At 38.4% G+C, this 21,331-nt stretch overlaps 1 protein-coding gene across 1 annotated transcript in view; it reads left to right on the top strand.

The window, feature by feature from the left end:
• The window catches only part of CADM2 (cell adhesion molecule 2), a 486,710-nt gene that overhangs the window by 286,953 nt on the left and 178,426 nt on the right, over window positions 1-21,331 (top strand). The window contains exon 6 of the mRNA XM_056559359.1: window positions 483-573. Within this exon, the coding sequence (XP_056415334.1) occupies window positions 483-573 (91 nt within the window). The remainder of the gene's footprint in view (window positions 1-482; window positions 574-21,331) is intronic.

Here is a 21,331-nt window from a genome sequence, read left to right as displayed (position 1 = left end):
TGACTTTTCTACAATATCCTCTGATGTTGTTCTCTATGTACCCTGGTTAACACTTGCTGGTTTGTAAATTTCCTTGAATTTCCTTGAATTAGCTTCCTATTCTTCCTGTTCTTTAAGAGTTGTTTAAAACCCACCATGTTTTGACTGTGTTGGCCCCAGTATTGGCCTCTGGTGTTCTCCTTCTGAATTTATTTTTATATTAGTGAGACACATAAAACTTTAATCTTACAAAAAACAGTAGTACATAAAATGTGCAACCCCTATGATAAGCTTATACTACTACAAGTCATGCATGTATCCCAAAATAGCACAATGCATTATTATATTTGGTGCTTCCATTGATGTATTGAGGCACTCTTGTGTTCTCTTTGGTGTTATCTACTGTGTTTTTTATTTAAAAAAATATATATTTTAACAACATAAAAAAAATTGTTATGTAGTTTACAAATAATGTTTTTAATTTGTACTTTTCTTGTTTACAGATACTCCTACTGTAAAGATTCTGCCCTCCACTCCTCTTCCACAAGAAGGCCAGCAACTTATTTTAACGTGTGAATCTAAAGGAAAACCTCTGTAAGTCTTGCTTTATTTTCACGTCTTATAAAGAAAAAGTATTAACAGAGCCGAACAGTTATTGAGGGAATTTATTAATGCTTACTCAAAAAAACTGGTATAAATGTTGACTTTTTTTTCCTTTTTTTTTACAATTCCCCTTCTCTTGTATGTGAAAACTGGCCTGCAAGTATTAATAAATCCACCCCCCCCATGTGTTTTTATTCGACTAGATTAAAGATCTGCTTTATTTTCTCCATATATATATCTACTCCTGTCCATTGGCTGTGCCTGGCATTGTAACTCAACCATATTCATGTAAATGGGGCTGATCTACATATAACAGCTCACCAGTCAATACCAGTCACCAGGGAGAGCATTCTAATTCCTGGGGACCAACCATCCCAATTTTCCTCTCCCTTTCCCAAACAGTTTAGGGAAAAAAACATATATTTTTTTTTTTTTAGCACCAGAAGTATGGCAGAACTACTAACACTAACCCCATTAATAATAAATTAATTTTCTCCACTGTGGATACTAAGGCACTAGAACTCTCTTTTGTTCCTTCTAATACACACTAATGCAAGTTTGGGGGTGGGGGTATTCTCATTTGATCTTAAATGTATCCCTTTTTAAAGCACCATCCCTTTAGGCCCTGTACCAGTTTTGCTTTGGATGATCTTTAAGGGTAGGATCAAACATACCACATCCACTGTGGATTCTGCTATGAGAATCTGTCACCTAAACTTGCATGTCCAAGTAAGTTCTGACACCGTCGGCTGACTTGCATGTCACAGTCACTATCGACTGATGTAGGGACCAGCCTCCAAACCTTACTGGACATACAGGACTGGGGATGGGTAGCTAGGTGTGTCAATCAAAAGGGAGAGGGGCATGTCGGAGCAACAGATTTTAGGTGACAGATGCTCGTGCGCAGAATCTGCAGAGGATTTCCCGCAGCATGAAATATGTTGTAGATGTGGTATGTGTGACCTATCCATAAATGGGTTTTTCGACCAACAGCAACCGTCACCTATGTGCAAATAACCATGTACAGAGCCTGGCTGTTGTATTCAGGCTGATACAATTGAATGGGATGGCAGCATGTATGTCTGACCAGGGGGGCATGGGTGCCTCATTCTTGTGAACAAAGTGATTCTAGCAGTCAGACCCCACTGATCAGACATTCATCAGCTATCCTGTGGATAGGTAATGAGTGTTCTTGGTGAAATGAAACTCTTTATAGGGCACCCATGTCCTCTCCTGTCTTGTTTAATAAATACTTGTACTTCCTATAAAATAACAATTCTGAAATGTCTTTCTTATAGCTCTGTGTTGTGCCATTTATTTGTTATTCTTACTAAAATACATGACTATATAGCCAAATGGGTGCTACCAGTTATAACCGTGTCCCTACACTATCCAATCAGGATTCAGCAAAATGTAGTAAAAGAGGCGACACTCACCATTCAGGAAAACTTCTTTATTCACTCGGCAGTGACATCAAACAAGATGCAGGCAGGGGAGTGGGGTGAAGGGGTAGCCCTCCTCCACCCCACTCCCCCGCCTGCATCTCGTTTGATGTCACTGCTGAGTGAATAAAGAAGTTTTCCTGAATGGTGAGTGTCGTCTCTTTTTACTACTTTGTGCAAATTACTATTGTCTACGGGAAGAGCACCACCGCTACAGGATTGTATGGTCCGGCTCCGGTATTGCTGCATCTCTTTGTTCCTCTCTAGGGCTTAGTGTTGTTAGTGCCGGCTGTTGCATTCTCCTCGTTAACTATCCAATCAGAGTTGACAACAGCAGCCAGTGAAGGGACACATCCTGTTTAGGAAAACCCAGTTGATTATCTAGTCATTCATTTCTAGAATAACAGATAACATAAGAGCTATAGGAAGATATTTCATGTTGTGTAAAACAGGCAGGTCACAGGTTCTCTTTAAAGGAGAACTGCGGCACAAAACTTTTAACTTCCCCTATGCCCGGGCTGCAAAAACAAAAAACTAACTTTAACTCAATTTCCTATGTTCCCCCATTGCGCCGATATCAGCGTCCCATTGCTACGACGCTGCTCGGCTCACTGCTTCTCGGACTTGGACTGTCACATTGCAGTCAGCATATCGCCGGCCGCAGGGATGTCCGCCTCGGCCGGTGATAGGCTGAGTGCACTGTCATGTAAGGAGTCCGGGCCCTGCCTTCTCCCTGCTGCCTGGGCTCCTTACATGGCAGTGCACTCAGCCTATCACCGGCTAAGGCAGGAACATCACTGCAGCTGGCGATTTTCTGACTGCAGTGTGATGGTCCAAGCCTAAGAAGCAGGGAGCCGAGCAGCGCCAGAGGACCGGGACGCCAATATCGTAGGAAGGTGAGTGAAAGTTCGTTTTTTTTAGTTTTTGCAGCCCAGGTACAGGGGAAGTTAAAAGTTTTGCACCTCAGTTCTCCTTTAAGGCCATGTTTATGCATCAGAATTTCCGTGCGGAAAATTCCGACAAGTAAACATGGTTTTAAAGATATGACATGTTATGTTGACGCCTGTAGTCTTCGGAATGTCTGCACAGAGATTTTCCGTGTGGACATTCTGACGTGTGAACGTAGCCTAGTTTGTGCCGTCACAAACCCTTGGGGCCAGTTCTATGCGTTTGAGGGGTTAATAATAAAGTGGAAGATGAGTAATGTCTACAGCTCCTTAGATCAGTCTTTAGTTTTAAATGAAAATGCTAAACTCTATTAATAAATTGTCATTTTTTCCCTGCATAGTTCTATCCAGATTTCTTAAAGATGTGAACGACATCTGGGAAATTAAGCTCCGACTGTCATGTTTCTACTCTGTTGTACAAAATGTGTGTAATTGCCCTTCCTCTAGGATGTTTTTAGAGGCAATTCTGAAAATGTTGACATTTCACTTATTTTGAAATATTAATGCAACTTTTTCATAATTATCTTCAGCCTCTGAGGCTTAACTTCTGATTAAGAGCAAATTTAAAAGGTTGGTCCCAATTGATATATGTTTTAATGCAGATTTAAAATAATTAGATTTTGACTGAAGACGCTGCATACAAATCAGCAACAGAATAGACCAGATCACAGTGTGAAGAAGCTTAGGAGCACATGAGATTTTCAGCATCGGATCTGAAAAATAAAAAGTTATTCTGACAGTAAAAAAAAAAAGAAAATAATAATAATTTTGTATGTTCTGGCATCGCCACACACCTAACTTCAAGCTTAAAATTGCTATTCATTTTTCTATGACAAACTTGTGCCTATGCAATTGTATTGTCATGTCGTACTCATCTTTGCTCCACCATCTAATTATTTGTGGAAATAATGTCCATTTTTTACATGACATAATTCACACAGCTATAGGAAATGACATTTGTTTTTAAGAGAATAAAGTGTTTTTTTTTTATTTATTTATTTTTATCATACAAAAAGAAAAAGAATATGTAATTTTGGCCTGAACGGAAGGCAGCATGCCTGGAACACTCTTTTAAAAGGTGTCATGAGACTCCATGCAACATGAGAAAAGAACTGTCCAGAGTAGCATATGTTTGCTATGGGGATTTGCTCCTGCTCTTGTACAGTTCCTGAGACAGACTGAGGTGTCAGCAGAGAGCACTGTGGTCAGACAGAAAAGAAGTTTAAAAAGAAAAGAACTAATAAAGAAAAAAAATTATAAAAATTCACTGGAGTACCTCTTTAACACCATCCCTGGTGGAACATGGTAACAATCATATATATATATATATATATATATATATATATATATATATATATATATTGGAAAATATGTTTCTCCTACCAACATTAAATAATGTAATACAATTGATACAATTCACTATAAAATGCCTGTGTCATGTAAAAATCTTGATAGCAGATTAATATAAACTTATACAGTGTCTAAAAACAATATAAAATGATAACAGTATGCCTTGTGAAAAAGAATGCCGCTATCTACTAAGGAATAACCCCACAACAGAAATCTAAAATTAGTCTAATGCATATGTTAAAAACAGGGGGAAAGAAGCTATGGTACGGGGAGAAACAGGAGATACAAATATAATGTGCTAGAGGACTGAACTCTGTGCGTTCCCCTGGTCATACCAGGGACTTCCTCAGGAGACCATACTTCATTCTGCCAAGGGATTTCCTACTTGCCCCATTTTCGGGTGCTTTAGGAGCTTTCTTGGACATTACTTAGGATGGGTCTTAAAGGAGTACTCCAGCAAAAGTTAAATTATCTCCAATACTGTGGACATGGCCGGTTCTGCCTGTAGGCAAAATAGGCAGCCGCCAAGAGCACCCTCTTGATGGGGCATTGCTCTGCCTGCTACAAGAAAGTTAGTAACCAGCCAACATTTGAAGCACCCGCCAAGCCAGCACCACCATCACGTGAGGAGGGGGTTTGTTACAGTGTGTCAGCCCAGTAGTAGGTGATTACATGAGAATGAGAATTGTTACAGTTTGTCACCCCAGTAGTAAGGAGATTACATGAGGAGTGGGTTTGTTGCAATGTGTCACCCCAATAGTTAGGAGATTACATGAGGATTAGGTTTGTTACAGTGTGTAAGCTGGGGCATTTCAAAGGGCGTAGAGAACTGGTGGCAAAATAAGCTTCCGCCTAGGGTGACAAAAATCCTTGCTCCAGCCCTGATTGTGGATAGGGGATAAGTAGCTGGTCACTGGGACTCATGCAATATCTGGAACGGAACCCCTTGTGTGTCGTCTACAGGTACACAGCACACACTATATTTAATTCTATGGCAGGGCCAATGATATCCTGTCTGCAGCACACGCTCTCACTGAGCGCCAGGTCCCGTCCCACGGTTGGCTACTTATCCCCCATCCACAGGCTAAGGGATACATTCATTTTTGCCATAGTTCTCCTTTATATGCTTAAGTTTTTACGATTTAAATGTTGACAAATATGAATCTCCAAAATATCAATTGAGTTAGTAGAGTATGTAAGAGTACTTGGCGTACTTGGTGCTCCAGTTTTGAAACATTTTGGGCTACAATTGTCCTTTTTAAAGCCCTGTGTTTATCATGATCAGAGCTGAAGTGTTCCCAAGCACACAATGTCTACATAGAAAATGAAAAAAATATTATTCTAATGTATTAATTATTTGAAGCACCAACTATCAATAAAACACTTAAAATATTCAAGTTGTATGTGCACCTTTCTACATCCTATTGGTCTGAATGGTGTTATACAACAGTCATAGCCTTGCATGAAGTGGACTGTCTGGTGATATAATCGATATGTCTGGTACATGGATGTACATAAGTAAATGTCAAGTTGTAATATTGATCTTCATAATACACAAAGTTATTATCAGCTCTGTTTTCTTCTCCTATCTCTTGGAAAGTCCATTGAAAGTAGACGATATATAGTTTGTTCACTTATAATAAGACACTTGCAAGACCTGCCTGCTCAGCCAATTAATGACCGAAATTGGAGGAACTGAGCTGCAGGGCCATATGCAACCTGGTGAAAGGTGTGGTGCTCCTTTAGAAGAAACCTGAAATGTTTTTTTTCAATTCTCGACAACCTCTTTAATATGTTTCTAAAAGTAGATAAAACTCCTTCTAGTTGTACTGTAACAGCTATATAAAGATCTTATCTTATTAAGGTGGTTGACCAAATCCTATCTCTTCCACCCAATCTGACATTGGCCATGCACAGATGTGGATGCATGCTGGGTTGCTGCTATGGCATTACAATGCCCAAGAAAATATGATGCAAGACACATGTATGATACCAGCTTATCTGGGGTGGAGAAGCATCTTCCTATGCTTAATGTCAGATTGGGCAAACAGCGGCAAAGAGCGGCATTGGACAACCCAGGGAAAAAAGAGAGAAAGAGAAAGCAAGAGAGAAAAAGTGTGAGAGAGTGAAGAGAGAAAGTGAAAGACAGAGAAAGAGAGAGAGAGAGAGAGAGAGAGAGAGAGAGAGAGAGGGGGGGGAGAGAGAAGAGAGGGAGAGAGAGTAGAGAGAAACAGAGAGAGAAAGAGAGGAGAGAGAAGAGAGAGAAAGAGAGAGAGGAGAGAGAAGAGAGAGAAAGAGAGAGAGGAGAGTGAGAGATAAAAGGGAGTGAGAGAAGAGAGAAACATAGAGAGAGAGAGAGAGAGAGAGAGAGACAGAGAGAGAAGAGATAGACAAAGGGAAAGAGAGAGAATTGGGAAAGAAAGAGAAAGAAAGAGAGAGAAGAGATAGGGAAAAAGAAGAGAGAGAAAGAATAGAGAGAGGGAGAGAGAGAGAAAGAGAGAGGGGGGAGAGAGAAGAGAGGGAGAGAGAGAGTAGAGAGAAACAGAGAGACATAGAAAGAGAGAGAGGAGATAGAAGAGAAAGAAGAGAGAGGAGGGAGAGAGAGAGAGAGAGAGAGAGATGAGAGAGAAGAAAGAGAGAGGGAAAAGAGAGAGAGGGAGAAGAGAGATAAAAGGGAGTGAGAGAAGAGAGAAACAGAGAGAGAGAGAGACAGAGAGAGAGAGAGAGAGAGAGAGAGAGAGAGAGAGAGAGAGAGAGAGAGAGAGAGAGGGGGGGAGAGAGAAGAGAGGGAGAGAGAGAGTAGAGAGAAACAGAGAGACATAGAAAGAGATAGAAGAGAAAGAGGAGAGAGAGAGAGAGAGAGAGAGAGAGAGAGAGAGAGAGAGAGAGAGAGAGAGAGATGAGAGAGAAGAAAGAGAGAGGGAAAAGAGAGAGAGGGAGAAGAGAGATAAAAGGGAGTGAGAGAAGAGAGAAACAGAGAGACATAGAGAGAGAGAGAGAGACATAGAGAGAGAGAGAGAAAGAGAGAGGGGGGAGAGAGAAGAGAGGGAGAGAGAGAGTAGAGAGAAACAGAGAGACATAGAAAGAGAGAGAGGAGATAGAAGAGAAAGAAGAGAGAGAGGAGAGAGAGAGAGAAGAAAGAGAGAGGGAAAAGAGAGAGAGGGAGAAGAGAGATAAAAGGGAGTGAGAGAAGAGAGAAACAGAGAGACATAGAGAGAGAGAGAGAGAGAGAGAGAGAGAGAGAGAGAGAGAGAGAGAGAGAGGAGGGGAGAGAGAAGAGAGGGAGAGAGAGAGTAGAGAGAAACAGAGAGACATAGAAAGAGAGAGAGGAGATAGAAGAGAGAGGAGAGAGAGAGAGAGAGATGAGAGAGAAGAAAGAGAGAGGGAAAAGAGAGAGAGGGAGAAGAGAGATAAAAGGGAGTGAGAGAAGAGAGAAACAGAGAGACATAGAAAGAGAGAGAGAGAGAGAGAGAGAGAGAGAGAGAAGAGATAGACAAATGGAAAGAGAGAGTAGTGGGAAAGAAAGAGAAAGAAAGAGAGAGAAGAGATAGGGAGAAAGAAGAGAGAGAAAGAATAGAGAGGGAGAGAATGAGAGAGAGAGAGAGAGAGAGAGGGCTCTGGAGTACAAACTGCACATCTGTAATAAAGTGCAGAGCGTAAAAAAAACAGAAAACATTAAAGTTTTGCAATTTAGGCATATTGTATTGTGCTTTACACTGTTATATGATCATTAGAACTGCAGGTTATATTGTCCCTATTCCAATAAAATAGTAAAAAATTAGAATTCACAGTTGGTAGGTGACAACACTAAGAACCTTTCATTAGTGTCAAATACTGAATCAATCAGAGGATTTTCATATTCAGAGTTGTTACTATTCGGATTGTATTACCATCTCCATATTTTGTTACATATTTTGACTGCATTCTCCCCTTTGAGACTGGAGTTCTAGGCTATTGCAAGTTCTGCAAAGTATTTCTGGACCAATAATACTGTTTGCATTAAACTGCAGTAGTACAGATGATTCTCTGACATAGACAACATAATGTTTTGTGCATTTGTTAGGCAGGCCGTCTCCTCTCCTCTGTTCACCAGACTCCGCAGGGACGTGCGTGCAATCAATCATTTTCAATTAAATATTGCAAAACCTCACATGAGGGTCCCAAAAGAACCGTGGAAAAGAAGATGATGTAGCTGGCAAGGATGATCTCCTTTGTTTAAGCTATCTTTTATGATAAAAGTCCAATTATGTGCAAGAATAATGTAATTTTGCTTTAGAAAAGATACCACCTACTGCATAATTTTCTCATGACTCATTGTTTATCTACTTGATAACCACAATTAGTTATCTACAGTATCTATCTATCTATCTATCTATCTCTTAGCCATCTAGTATCTATCTATCTATCTATCTATCTATCTATCTATCTATCTATCCATCTATCTCTTATCCATCTAGTATCTATCTATCTATCCACCTATCTATCCTCTATCTATCTATCTATCTATCTATCTATCTACTATTTATCTATCTATATATCTGTCTGTCTGTCTATCCCATGTCTATCTATCTATCTATCTATCTATCTCATATCTATCTATATATCTACCGTATATACTCGAGTATAAGCCTAGTTTTTCAGCACGATTTTTCTTGCTGAAAACACCCCCCTCGGTTTATACTCGAGTGAACTCTCTGCCTGTCAGTCCCTTCTCAGTTGTCTTCAACCTGCAGACCTCCAGATGTTGCAAAACTACAACTCCCAGCATGCCCGGACAGCCATCTGCTGTCAGAGCATGCTGGGAGTTGTAGTTTTGAAACATCTGGAGGTCCACAGGTTGAAGACCACTGCGGCCTTCATCATCATCCAGACCCCCCCCCCCTTTAGTTTTCTACTCACCTCCCCTCGGTGGGAAGGAAGGGTGAGCTGGTCCGGGCCATCTATGCTGCAGGGACCGTCCGGTGGGGAGGGTTAGTCGTTCAGGGCTGTCCATCTTCACCGGGGGCCCTCTTCTCCGCTCCGGGCCCGGCCCAGTGACGTTGCCTCGACGATGACGCACAGGGACGTTCGTCCCTGCGCACGAACGTCCTTGTGCGTCGTCGTCAAGGCAGCGTCACTAGTCCGGGGCCGGGCCGCAGTGGTCTTCAGCCATTGGCTGTCTAGGCATGCTGGGAGTTGTAGTTTTGAAACATCTGGAGATCCGCAGGTTTAAGACCACTGGATTGACAGGCGGGGATGATGAAGGGGGGGTGTGTGGGATGATGACAGGCGGTGATGATAAAGTGGGGGGATGATGAAGGGGGGATGATGACAGGCGGTGATCATAAAGGGGGGTGTTAATGATGGGGGTCTGGATGATGACAGGGGGAATTATGTATTTCCCACCCTAGGCTTATAGTCGAGTCAATAACTTTTCCTGGGTTTTTGGGGTGAAATTAGGGGCCTCAGCTTATATTCGGGTCGGCTTATACTCGAGTATATACGGTATCTATTTATCTATATTTCTACAGTATCTATCTGTCTATTTATCTATCTATTTTATCTTTCTGTCTGTCTATCTATCCCATATCTATCTATCGATCTATCGATCTATCTCATATCTATCTATATATCTATCTATTCTTCCCATATCTATCTATTTATCTATCTATCTACAGTATTTTATGTATCTATCTGTCTGTCTATCTATCCCATATCTATCTATCTCATATCTATCGATCATCTATCTATCTATATTATCTATCTATTTTATCTATATGTCTGTCTGTCTGTCTATCTATCTATCCCATATCTATTATATATACATATATATATATATATATATATATATATATATATCTCAATCTATCTATCATCTATCTACAGTATCTATTTATCTATCTATCTACAGTGTCTATCTATCTCATACCTATCTATTTATTTATCTATCTATCTATCTAGAACACTGCAGCACTCCAAAACTTGTAATAAAAAAACTTGTAAAAAGTATTTATTACATCAAAAAATGCAGAAGGCAACGTTTCAGCTGCTAACATGCTTGAGAAAGGCTGTATGTTAGCAGCTCAAATGTTGCCTTCTGCATTTTTGATGTAATAAATACTTTTTACAAGATTTTTATTACAAGTTTTGGAGTGCTGCAGTGTTTTTTGCATCTATGTGTTACATGGAACCTCGTGACCTGTGACTGTGAATTGAACCCACATCTAATTACTCTGACGGTGTGCTGCTACCTTATTGTTTTTCTATCTATCTATATTATATATTTGTATTTATTTATTATTAGATATATATCATATCTGTCTGTCTATCTATCTATCTATCTATCCATGTATCTACCTGTCTTATATCTATCTAGTGTCAGGAAGTGGAGCAGCACACTTGAATAGGTTGAATAGGGTGCCCGCTGTGGTCAGGTTCTGGTCTTCATACCTCCTTGTTATATATCAGACAAAAGTGTAGCAGCCTTCCAGAATTGTGGTTAAATGTTGTGGCTTTATTCAACCACCAAAAGCATAGTGATGTTTCGGCCATCTCTCATGGACTTGGTCAAGAGAACAGTAAGGTATAGTCAAGCACAAAAAGCAGACAAATGCAAAGTGTATATAGCTCTACCTACAATAACACCTGCAGCTCACCCAAATATTTGCCTTAGCAGCTATTGAGTACCTTTAGTTGGTACACATTGAATAGATAGGGCCCATATAGAGTCTTACTCCACCGTGTCAATTACGGTAGGCTAAACACTCAAAATATTAGCAAATGGATATCAAGGTCTTTAATCTGTATGTATGTATGTCCAGGGTGCCCTGTTGTGGGACAGAGAAGAAGGGATTACTTCAGGATTTCCCCTCCACAGGCTGTAAGTCAGGTCGGTCCAGATTTAAAGGGGTACTCCGCTGCCACGCCCCCTCCCATAGACTTTCATTGAGGGGGCAGGGCATGATGGAGTGAGGGGGCGGGGCTATGCCATCACAAGCTCCCAGTGCCAGCTCCAGCATTCGGAACAGTTTGTTCCAAACGCTGAGCAGTGGAGTACCCCTATAAGTTTCTCTTTATTGATAACAGAGGGATTTTCTGCTAAAAGCTCTTGTTCTTGCTCAACTTGTTAACAGATTCCTCTCAGCTGCTGCAGCATTCTTTAAACTAGGATTCTAACAGGCTCTTCCTCTGTGTCCTCTCCGTGTTCTCTCTTGCTGAACTTTCATTCAAGATGGTCATGAGAGCACATGTTCAGACTCCTCCTTTCCAGCTTTTGTTCATTTGCTTGTGCAGTTTGGCAATCTACTGGAAGCTTCATGTATTGGAGGGTAATAAACAACAATAATCCTATCTATCGATCTATCTATCTATCTATCTATCTATCTATCTATCTATTCAGCTATCATTAAGTATCCACCATACTCAAATAAAGCTGTAACTTGAAGTATAGGATCCCAATATAAAATCTATAAAAGGACCCCCAACAAAATCTGCTACTTAATATACAGGTGTTGTGTAGCAGAGTCTGCCTCCTCTCTATCCTCTACAGCTATACTGTTTTCCATCAATCTATCTACCTGTATTTATTTAAAGTAGCAGACTCCCACCAATGTCTAAAACAAGCTGGGGTAAGTGTGCTGTTATGTGCACTTTCCAGCTTGCTGTGATCTCTGCCTCACTACTGAATATGTGCTACATTATAAGTCTATGGAGCTTGTCTTGTGCAGTGAGGCAGATGGGTGTCTAAACACTTAGACCTCAACCAATCAAAATATTAACATATATCTGCAAAATTTAAAAAGTTTTTTTCTACTGACAGGGACATTTTAAGCGAAAAATCATGAAGGTCTTAGAAGTCAAATTCCCATCAATTATGTCATTGCTTGCTATAGCTACAACCTAGTAACATCACTACAACCATAGTAACATCACTACAACCAATGTGACATCACTACAACCATGATGACATCACTACAACCATAGTGACATCACTGTAATAATAATGACATCACTGTAACCATAGTGACTGGCTGACATGCTTACCTAGGGTTTCCTCATTGTGAGAATCACATAATTATTCAGGAGTGCATAAAGAAAATACCACAACCATCACTGGTGAATAGACAGTGAGGATTTTTGCAGGAAAGTATTTTGAGAGTTTTATTGTTTTGTGTTTTTGGGCATTGTTTTTACAGCCTGTTAGGTCTTGTGGCTGATTTATTGTTTATTGGAATCAGTTGTCAGAGGGCAGGATGTGCAGAGCTTGTTGATGGTTATATTAAATTAGTGGTTTATGTATTACATTGCCTGCAATGTCCTGTTGTCTCAGTCTAGCTTTATATTTCCTTTTTTTACATGATTGCTTGTAATAGCAGTCAAACTATATCTTCCCTTGAGAAGTTCTGACATTACGGGGACTCTGTCAATTACATAAACACTGGCGAGGATCAGAATGGAACTGAGATTGAGCGTATCTGTAATTACCCAAAGATTCTTTTGATTAAGTTGTAAACATAAAAAAAAATTACCGTATTTGCAAGTCGTGTTACATTCAGCCGATTTGAGCTACTGCAACAAAATTCTTACACTATACTGTAGTCTCTGTACAGATCATGAGTTTGTGCCAAGGCACATGATTTTGTGGCAAGAAAAATCTGCTATATATTATCAAGATTTACTGCTTTGCTGTTTAGAGCCAACATTTAAGCCAGCATTGGGCCCCAAACCCAAAGTAGATGGGCCCTCACCACCCAATGACAGAAAATAATAATGCCACATCAAAGATCCCATTGGTCGCCTATCGATAGGAGAAAGCCACCAACTGGTTGTTAGCTACAAGAAAGTATAATATTCTTACACCTACGTTGTCTCCCTTAATGTCTGGGCCCCATAGGAGCTGCTGTGGCTACTATGGTTATAGTTAAGCCAAAACTCCAGCATCAAAAAATCAGTGTGTCTACCTTCAAAAGATGGCTGCTCATAGGAACCTGGGTTTATTGTGGGGGGGCATTTTAATTTATGGTTCCTGTTGACTTAGAATAAAGGGTATTCCCATTTTAGACTTATGAGAAAGGTACATAAGTAACAGCCCTTAACTTGATCCTTAAAGCATAAGGATATCTTTATGAAATCAGTACAATGACATATAACACTTTACACACACTTAAGTTTAGCATTACTCTTCAATTACTGCCCATATTTCGATCTTTGGTGCGTTAGGAATTGATATCCTCACACAACATATTGCTGTGTTGGATTAATGCACTAACCATTGCCACGTGTGTATGCCATAGATGTCCCCACCTCTGTAACCCACACCTACTGTATGTCCACAACAAAAATCCCATGATCCCCCACCTGTCTGGTGAGGTGGTCATCAGTGATAAGGGTACAAAATACTGTAGATCAAGGGAAATTGTAGACATTTTACAACATGTTCTCTATTCCGCAACTGGCATTTCTAAATTTCCATGTTAAAAATGTTTGTCCAAATAATAGATCTTTCATAATTTAAATCTTAAAAAGGGTATTGCCTTTTGAAACTTTTAAAACATATTCACAGGCTGAAGTGGGTAACACTTTTGGGGTAACCCAGCTACTTTCTCACTGGCAGCCACTTTTTTAGGCAGGATCACCACCACAGAGATAGTTTGTAAGCCTGTATGTTGATTATCGACAAATTGAACCAATGATTGGTAATTTATTCCCAGAACAAAATTATTTAAATTGATTGTTCCAGCCTATATTTGTCTATGGTTTTTGGACAATCTGCCTTTCGTAAAGAACTTCTGTATGGACTATGGATTCTTAGAAGAGGGAAGAAACAATCTGTGATAACAGTTACACTCACGGCTTCTGTGATGATTAGAAGGGGGAAACACAATTGGGGAGATTTATCACACTGTATGAGAGAAAAAGTGGAGAGATTTTTCCACAGCAACCAATCACAGCTCAGCTAACGAGCTCTGGTAAAGTGAAAGCTGAGCTGTGATTGGTTGCTGAAGGAAATTCACTCCACTTTTTCAACACAGATTGATAAATCTTGGCCAATATGCCTAAACTTTTAAAAAAGGAAAATGTTAGGACACTTTTTGGCAAATTATATTGTAGATGTATCTGATGAACACCGCAATAGGACTCAAAGATCCAGCAGAAGTCAACACTATTCTGAGCTAATGTGGAATTAAAGTGGTTATCTAGTCTTATCCTCTGGATAGTCCATCAGTATTAGATCGGAAGAGACATTAATCTGGCATCCGCCGATCAGCTGTTTGAAGAAGCCAAAGTGCGTGTGCTAGCAACACAGTCGGCAGAATTCAGCTCTGAAGCCTGCAGAATTGTGATTGTACCTCTGAACTACACAATCCAGGTTATAACTTAAAATCAGTCCAAAATACAGTAAGTAAAATAAGCAGACATATGTTTTCAACAGCTGTTCCCCTGTTTCAGAAAATGTTTGATTCTCCTTCACAGCAAATGCAAAGTTTAATCTTAATACTATAAAAGAATAAAAATAATAAGAACGAAAGTAAACACTGGAAAAAAAATGAGTAAAAAATAAATAAAGAGTAGAAAACTATTGAAGGCATTTCTTTGAATTTCTTACAAATGTATTTCAGATCCCAGCACAATAATTATCATATAGATAAATCTTTAGACTTGATCAATCCTCAGGAATTCCTATACTTCTTCCAACAACACAATGTACTTGTCAAATATTGTCAATACATGATGTGATACAGAGAAAGATTTTCTCAGCAGGTTTTGCTATTAACTAAGCTGGTAAATATGTGATATAGCCTGATACATAGCAGCATGGTGTGTTGTCAATAGGAAAGGTCACATTCCCATGGTTTTGCTTTGAAAGCCATTTTCACCTTCTCTTCAATGGTTGTATACAGTAAGTCTCGAATTGCCACTTTTCTTCAAATCTGTTCCGAAACAACCGTGTGATTGATATACAACGCTATGAAACTCATGTAGGGCTGAGAGCTATTGTACTCCACTGTTTTGGAACCGATAGCCTCAATAAAGTGGCATTAGGAAATAGCTTGTCTTCTCTTTTTTAAAGGCATATTTTTTTTTTAGCTAGAGATAGCACTCTGCATCTGGGTCATGTTATGATTTATGTTTGCTAGAACTGGCTTTGAATGTTAAAAAAAAATCCAAAGTGTTTTGGAAACCTGCAACAAAGACCTCATAATATGTTTCATTGTCACATCAGAATTTTCCAGAATTGTAAGAGACTATAGCATGTATGTATTGTACTTTATTACTATGAGGGGGGCTAACAGGTCATGTGATGGGTAATGAGTGGCAGAGAAGGCACCAACCCGTAATTTGGTCTTGACCAAACAATTTAGATACAGGGCTTGGGAAACAAATTGACATTTTGTCATTGGTAAAGAAATACCTAGCTATAGCTCTGGTTGTAATAGCAGTTACAGTAGTAATAGCAGTTGTAGTAGTAGTAGTAGTAGTTGTAGTAGTAGTAGTTGTAGTAGTAGTTGTTGTAGTAGCAGTAGTAGTAGTAGTAGTAGTAGTAGTAGTAGTAGTAGTAGTAGTAGTAGTGGTAGAAATAGAAGTTGTGCTATTTTTTTTTGCTTACTTTATTAACTCAAAATAAAATTAAGATATATTGGTAACAGTTTTATACATGTAAATGTGGAATATGGAAATTGTCCTTCTCTCACATAATGAAAAACAAAATATTCTTTGACCTCATTCTTGTACATTGAAATATGGTAGCGTTAAATAATGCTGTGTCTGCTTTTCACTCAGTTTTTGTTTTAGTGTTTTGTTCTTTCTGCTTTCTGGTATTTCAATGTTTTTATTCATTCTTTTTACTGCATTATCCATAATGTTGTTACAAATACAGATCCATATAACAGATGTCATACAAATGTGAAATATAAAAATATAAATCACTATTGACTTCTTCAGAATATCAAGGAACCCAGGTAAATTTAGTCCAACAACATCTGTACCTTAAAAAACAGCCATGGATCAAAAAAAAAAAAAAAAAAAAAAAAAAGACTATACGAACATAAAGCAAATAGCAATTAGGCAGCAACTTACTTTCATTGCCAGTGCTTTTCATCCTGATTACGCAAGTGAGACTAAGGTCTAATATAAAACCCTTTATATAGAAGGTGTCAGACTGTCACGTAGCACCTTATATGAATGTTGGCAATACATAATGGAAACATTAGAATGTAATGGTAAACATATAATTGCCAAAGAGTCGGGTAACACCTGCTGCCACTGTATACAAAAAATGTTAATGCATTAAAATGAGAATGACGATAAAAGGTGAAAGAATGCAATGTTTATTTTGCATCAAGTGTACAACATAAGCTGAAAAAAAAAATTGTTGATGATTAAAAGTTAAAGCTACGCTAATGTCCCAAGGCCTGATTCTCTCTTACAATGCATGCAATACTTTTAGTCCAATAAATAGGTCCTGTGAAAGACTTATAAAAGAAGCTGAGATAGTAATGACAAATGGACCCTGGTATGTGACACAAATGCCCCCCCCCCCACACACACACACACACACACATACACCACCACTTAAGTAAATTCAATATTAGCAAATAAAAATAATGAACATAATTTATATATATATATATATATATATATATATATATATTTGTTAATATTAAATTGACCATAATATTTATGTTGGCTCTGCATCCTTTGGGTCCCCTTGATTCTGAACACTTTTGCAAGACAAATAAAACATTACAATTACAACTAATATTTTGACCTGAATTTTCAAAATGACAGTGAAAATGTCCTTATATGATGTTATTTTAGTTTTTTTCTTATTTTTTATCACCAATTTCTTTAGTAGCTTTATAACTATATTATATTTGTAAACAGGCATAATAAAAGTGCTAGTCAGTTCAGGAGCTACATGGAAAACATCATCTGATTGCATTTAGTAGAAATCTACAGTGCTGTCCAAGTGGAATAGTAAAATAATTATGCACCCCTTTCTTGTTGCACATTTTCACAGGCTGAAGTTGCATCCCATATGATACTGTACATTCACACTTAGAATTGTCTTAAGTGTCTTCCATCACATTTTCTGAAAGTTCTAGACAATTTATCCTAGATTTTTTAATTTTTTAAAGACAATAACAGTTTTTTTTCCATAGCAACCAATCATATTTAAGTTTTCATTTCTTGAATTGCAATGGTAAAACAAAGCTGACCAGTCATTGGCGGCTTTGGAAAAATCAGACAGTTTTTGTCTCAGACAGATTGATAAATCTTGGCCTTTTCTGATATGTTTCCGTCTGATCCAACAAAGAGGAAGTGGCCTCAGTATAGGGGTATAGCTAAAGCTTAATAATATCATATGCTGCAGTATGTAAGAAATAACTGCTAGAGTGCTTCTTTAAGTTGGTGCTTTCTACATCTGCACTACGGGACTGAATGCTTGAGATGGAAGCAGGATTCTGCTGCCTTACTTTTTTCTCCATTCTAGATTGTGATTCTTCACAGCCTGTCATTTTACTGAAGATAAATCAAAATACAATGATCATGGGCTGGCAGCTTTACTTATAGCACATCAAAATTATAAGCTACATTTCTCATACTGAAAACAGCAACAATATAAATTAAGAACCTGCAACTATAAATCCCATGAAGTTGTAGTCACTAAGAACATGTTGTAGCCTGTCTTATATTTGATGTGGTAAGTAGATTGATGTAAAACATGCTCAGTACAGGGTGGTCAGCCACTAAGCTAGTTCATATTGGGCTAAAATGTATAGTTAAGTTTGCTCTATTTTCATTTGATTATTTCCTTTTTTTAAGTCTTTGTAAGAAACTGGGGATCATGGAAAATGTACACCTTTCATTTGTGCATATATTTTTTTTTGGGAAAGTTTTCAACTAAAGATGAGTGACATTTTGAAAAAGTTTATTCGGCCGATTCGCTGAATTTTCCCCCAAAAATTGGTTCAATCCGAATTTATTTGCAGCAATCGATATTAAAAAATGTCTCTCTTTCTGGACTACAGAGAGCCTCAATAGAGGTGTAGAACACTTTGATTTGTCCTAACATTCATAGGGAGTTTGCTGTGTTAGTGAAATAATACTGTTATTCAGTATGACATGCAGATTACAGGCATCGCTATTAGAATCACTGCTGTAGAGCATCTGGATGTGGCAGCAGGGAGACCATATGGTGTCAAAATTGAAAAGAATAAATAGATTTTTTTTAATGTAATTTTTATTTAATTTAATTGGAAGTTATTTCAATTTTTTGAGTACCCATTCTGGTGAGCATCAAGCTAGTGGTTCACCTCGAGACAAGCTACCATTTGTTTCAGCCTGTGCCTCTCAGCACCCCCGCCCTCCCCCCCCCCCATCTTACTCTTTGTGGAACTGCAAATGTTTTATTTAATCAGTTATGGTTCATTGTGATCCCTCCTACCTGTTTCATTGGATTCTTGTGGCAATTCCACAGCTACTATATGATGTCGACGACTATAGAGCCTCAGTCTTTAAAATAAATAGAAATAGAAATTTAAGATTTTGAAATTTAAATTTAAAGCGTACCCGTCAGATCCAACAATTTTTTTTCAAATATAACACTCAGTACCTAATCCTGACCATGTGCATCTAATTTTATGTGTCTAGGACCTTTATTAATTTTTTTGTTGTGGAACAAAGACACAGAGTTGTGCTGAAAATGTATTCCTCCATCCTCTGCTAAGGTTTCTCAAACTTAGCTAGCTTGTTTAAATGTATGAGGCAACACACAGCTCTATGCTGTTAATGGCTGCAGTAAAAATTATTTTCAGTGAAAAGTTCACTGACTAGGAGGTGAAACGCTTCTAGAAAAGGCTTTTCTGTGTAACACACACACAAAGCGCTGACAGTCCTATCTCTCTACAGTGAAAGTATGAAGTGACTAGCCGGAATATGGCTGCCGATTATATAGGGCTGTGACATCACAGGGGTGACTGGCTGCTAATAGGCTGCATCCTGCATGTTATTCAGGGTCATCCCTCCTACCCTTTTCCCCGCCTTCCCAGAGTTCCTTGCCCCATGTCCTCACATGTGGATCCACCATCTTAGATGCCCTGGAGCCCGGACAGCACTAAATGGATAGAATCACGGTGATATTTGCATTAGTTGCAAATCAATTTTTTTATGAAATTCGCAACGAGTTTGGATTCATCAGATTCGATTCGCTAATCTCTATTCTCATCTATTCTGCAAGCACAATTATGGTGCCCCCTCCCCCTCAGTGTCTCCCTTGTCTTTATAATTTTGATTTTTACCGTTGTTGCTCGGTTTGGATTGTGACAGACCTGGACTTCCATCACAGAAAATCCAACTAAAATTTAAAACATCAAAAATTTTCCTTAAGACCTTTGAACTGCAGGTTTCCATGGTGTACAGTGCGTAAATGGGCATTTTATAAATTTGCCTTCTCTACAATACCAAATAAAAAAAACGCCAAACCCTATTTAACCTAATGTAGCCTTATTTTTATAAAATATTTCTGTAATACTATAATTTTTTATTTCTTGTTAGGGTAAGTTCCCATAGCATAAAATGCAGACATAATTAGCGTTGCATCCAGGCGATTACAGACAAAAAAATTGCAAGTAAAATAAATTATGCCAAGAGATTTTACTGTGTAAACATACCCTGAAAGTGTCTTTGTCTTTCTTTTTTTTTTATCTTTTTCTTCCTTTCTTCATTATTGTATACACTTTTCTTAGTACAATAACCATGGCAATGTCGTAACCTTACATCTCATAAAAATGAAAAGCTTCTGACTGCTTGCATTATTGTCTACTGCACACAATCTTATAATGAAAATGATGTGACCAGACAAGACTGGATGTATATCAGGAGAGACTGAAGAGATTTTTTATTATAACAGATGGCCAAATAGGCATGAAACCTGATTCAAGGATTTTTTTTCTCTGTTTTATATTTGAAGTGACGGTGTACATTATTAAAGATGTAAATCTCTTAGACAAAGCAAAGATTGATGAACCTTTTACAATTCTTCTGTTTTACAATGGCTTTATAGCATAGTTTCTCTATTGTCATAAATTGTCCTAACAATAAAGGGGCTTTGAATAAAACAGATGGCAAAATCCAAAAACTATAAGTTTAAAGTGTTACAAATAAGTGTTTTTGTTTAACCTTAAACACAGCTTGTAAAAGATTGGAGCAAGGGCCCACAAATCATAGAAGCACAACATGTGGTCCTTTGTTACCAGGTGGCAAGAGCCTGTACAGGATTTTCCCTATCCAGAATAACCTAATGTATAAATTCTGAAGAGTTTTAAAACTGGACATAAGTGAGATAAAGTAGTGTTGTTAGTAGAAATATATTATTGCTTTTGTAATAATACCATTATAAATAATAAAGTAGAGGTTCTGGTGTATAACGTGTGCTTACCTTTTATAGATGATGCATGCATGAGTTATGCTCCATGTTAGATGTAAATTGATCACTCCTTCTCTAATGCTGCCTACGTTTTCAATAATTCCTCTGGCTCCTCCAAGAGATTAGGTAAGGTATTTGATCAATGCATCTGATCAACTCATTATACTGCTAGTGCTGGCACTCGCCCAAGCTAGCGCATTAGACTTATAAGTGGGTTGGGGGTCAATTCACATTATGTTCAGTTTGGGTGTGTTTTCTTATTTACAGTGTGTCTTTTATTGAAATATCACCATGTGGCCATAAGGATTTGACCTAACATCACAATTGAGGTGTTTCATGAAGATTATGGGGGAGATTTATCAAAACCTGAGCAGAGGAAAAGTTGCCCAGTTGCCTATAGCAACCAATCAGATCGCTTCTTTCATTTTTGAAAAGGCCTCTGAAAAATGAAAGAAGCAATCTGATTGGTTGCTATGGGCAACTCAGCAAATTTTCCTCTGGACAGGTTTTGATAAATCTCCCCCTTAAAATCTATAGGCTATGTTCGTATGTTATATTTTTACTGCATTTTGTACACTTTTTTTCTGCATTCATATTATTTT

The sequence above is a fragment of the Hyla sarda genome, chromosome 2 (assembly GCF_029499605.1).
Source record: "Hyla sarda isolate aHylSar1 chromosome 2, aHylSar1.hap1, whole genome shotgun sequence".
Taxonomy (NCBI): Eukaryota; Metazoa; Chordata; class Amphibia; order Anura; family Hylidae; genus Hyla; species Hyla sarda.
Note: the sequence above shows the minus strand (reverse complement) of the source record. Positions and strands in the feature narration are given on the sequence as shown.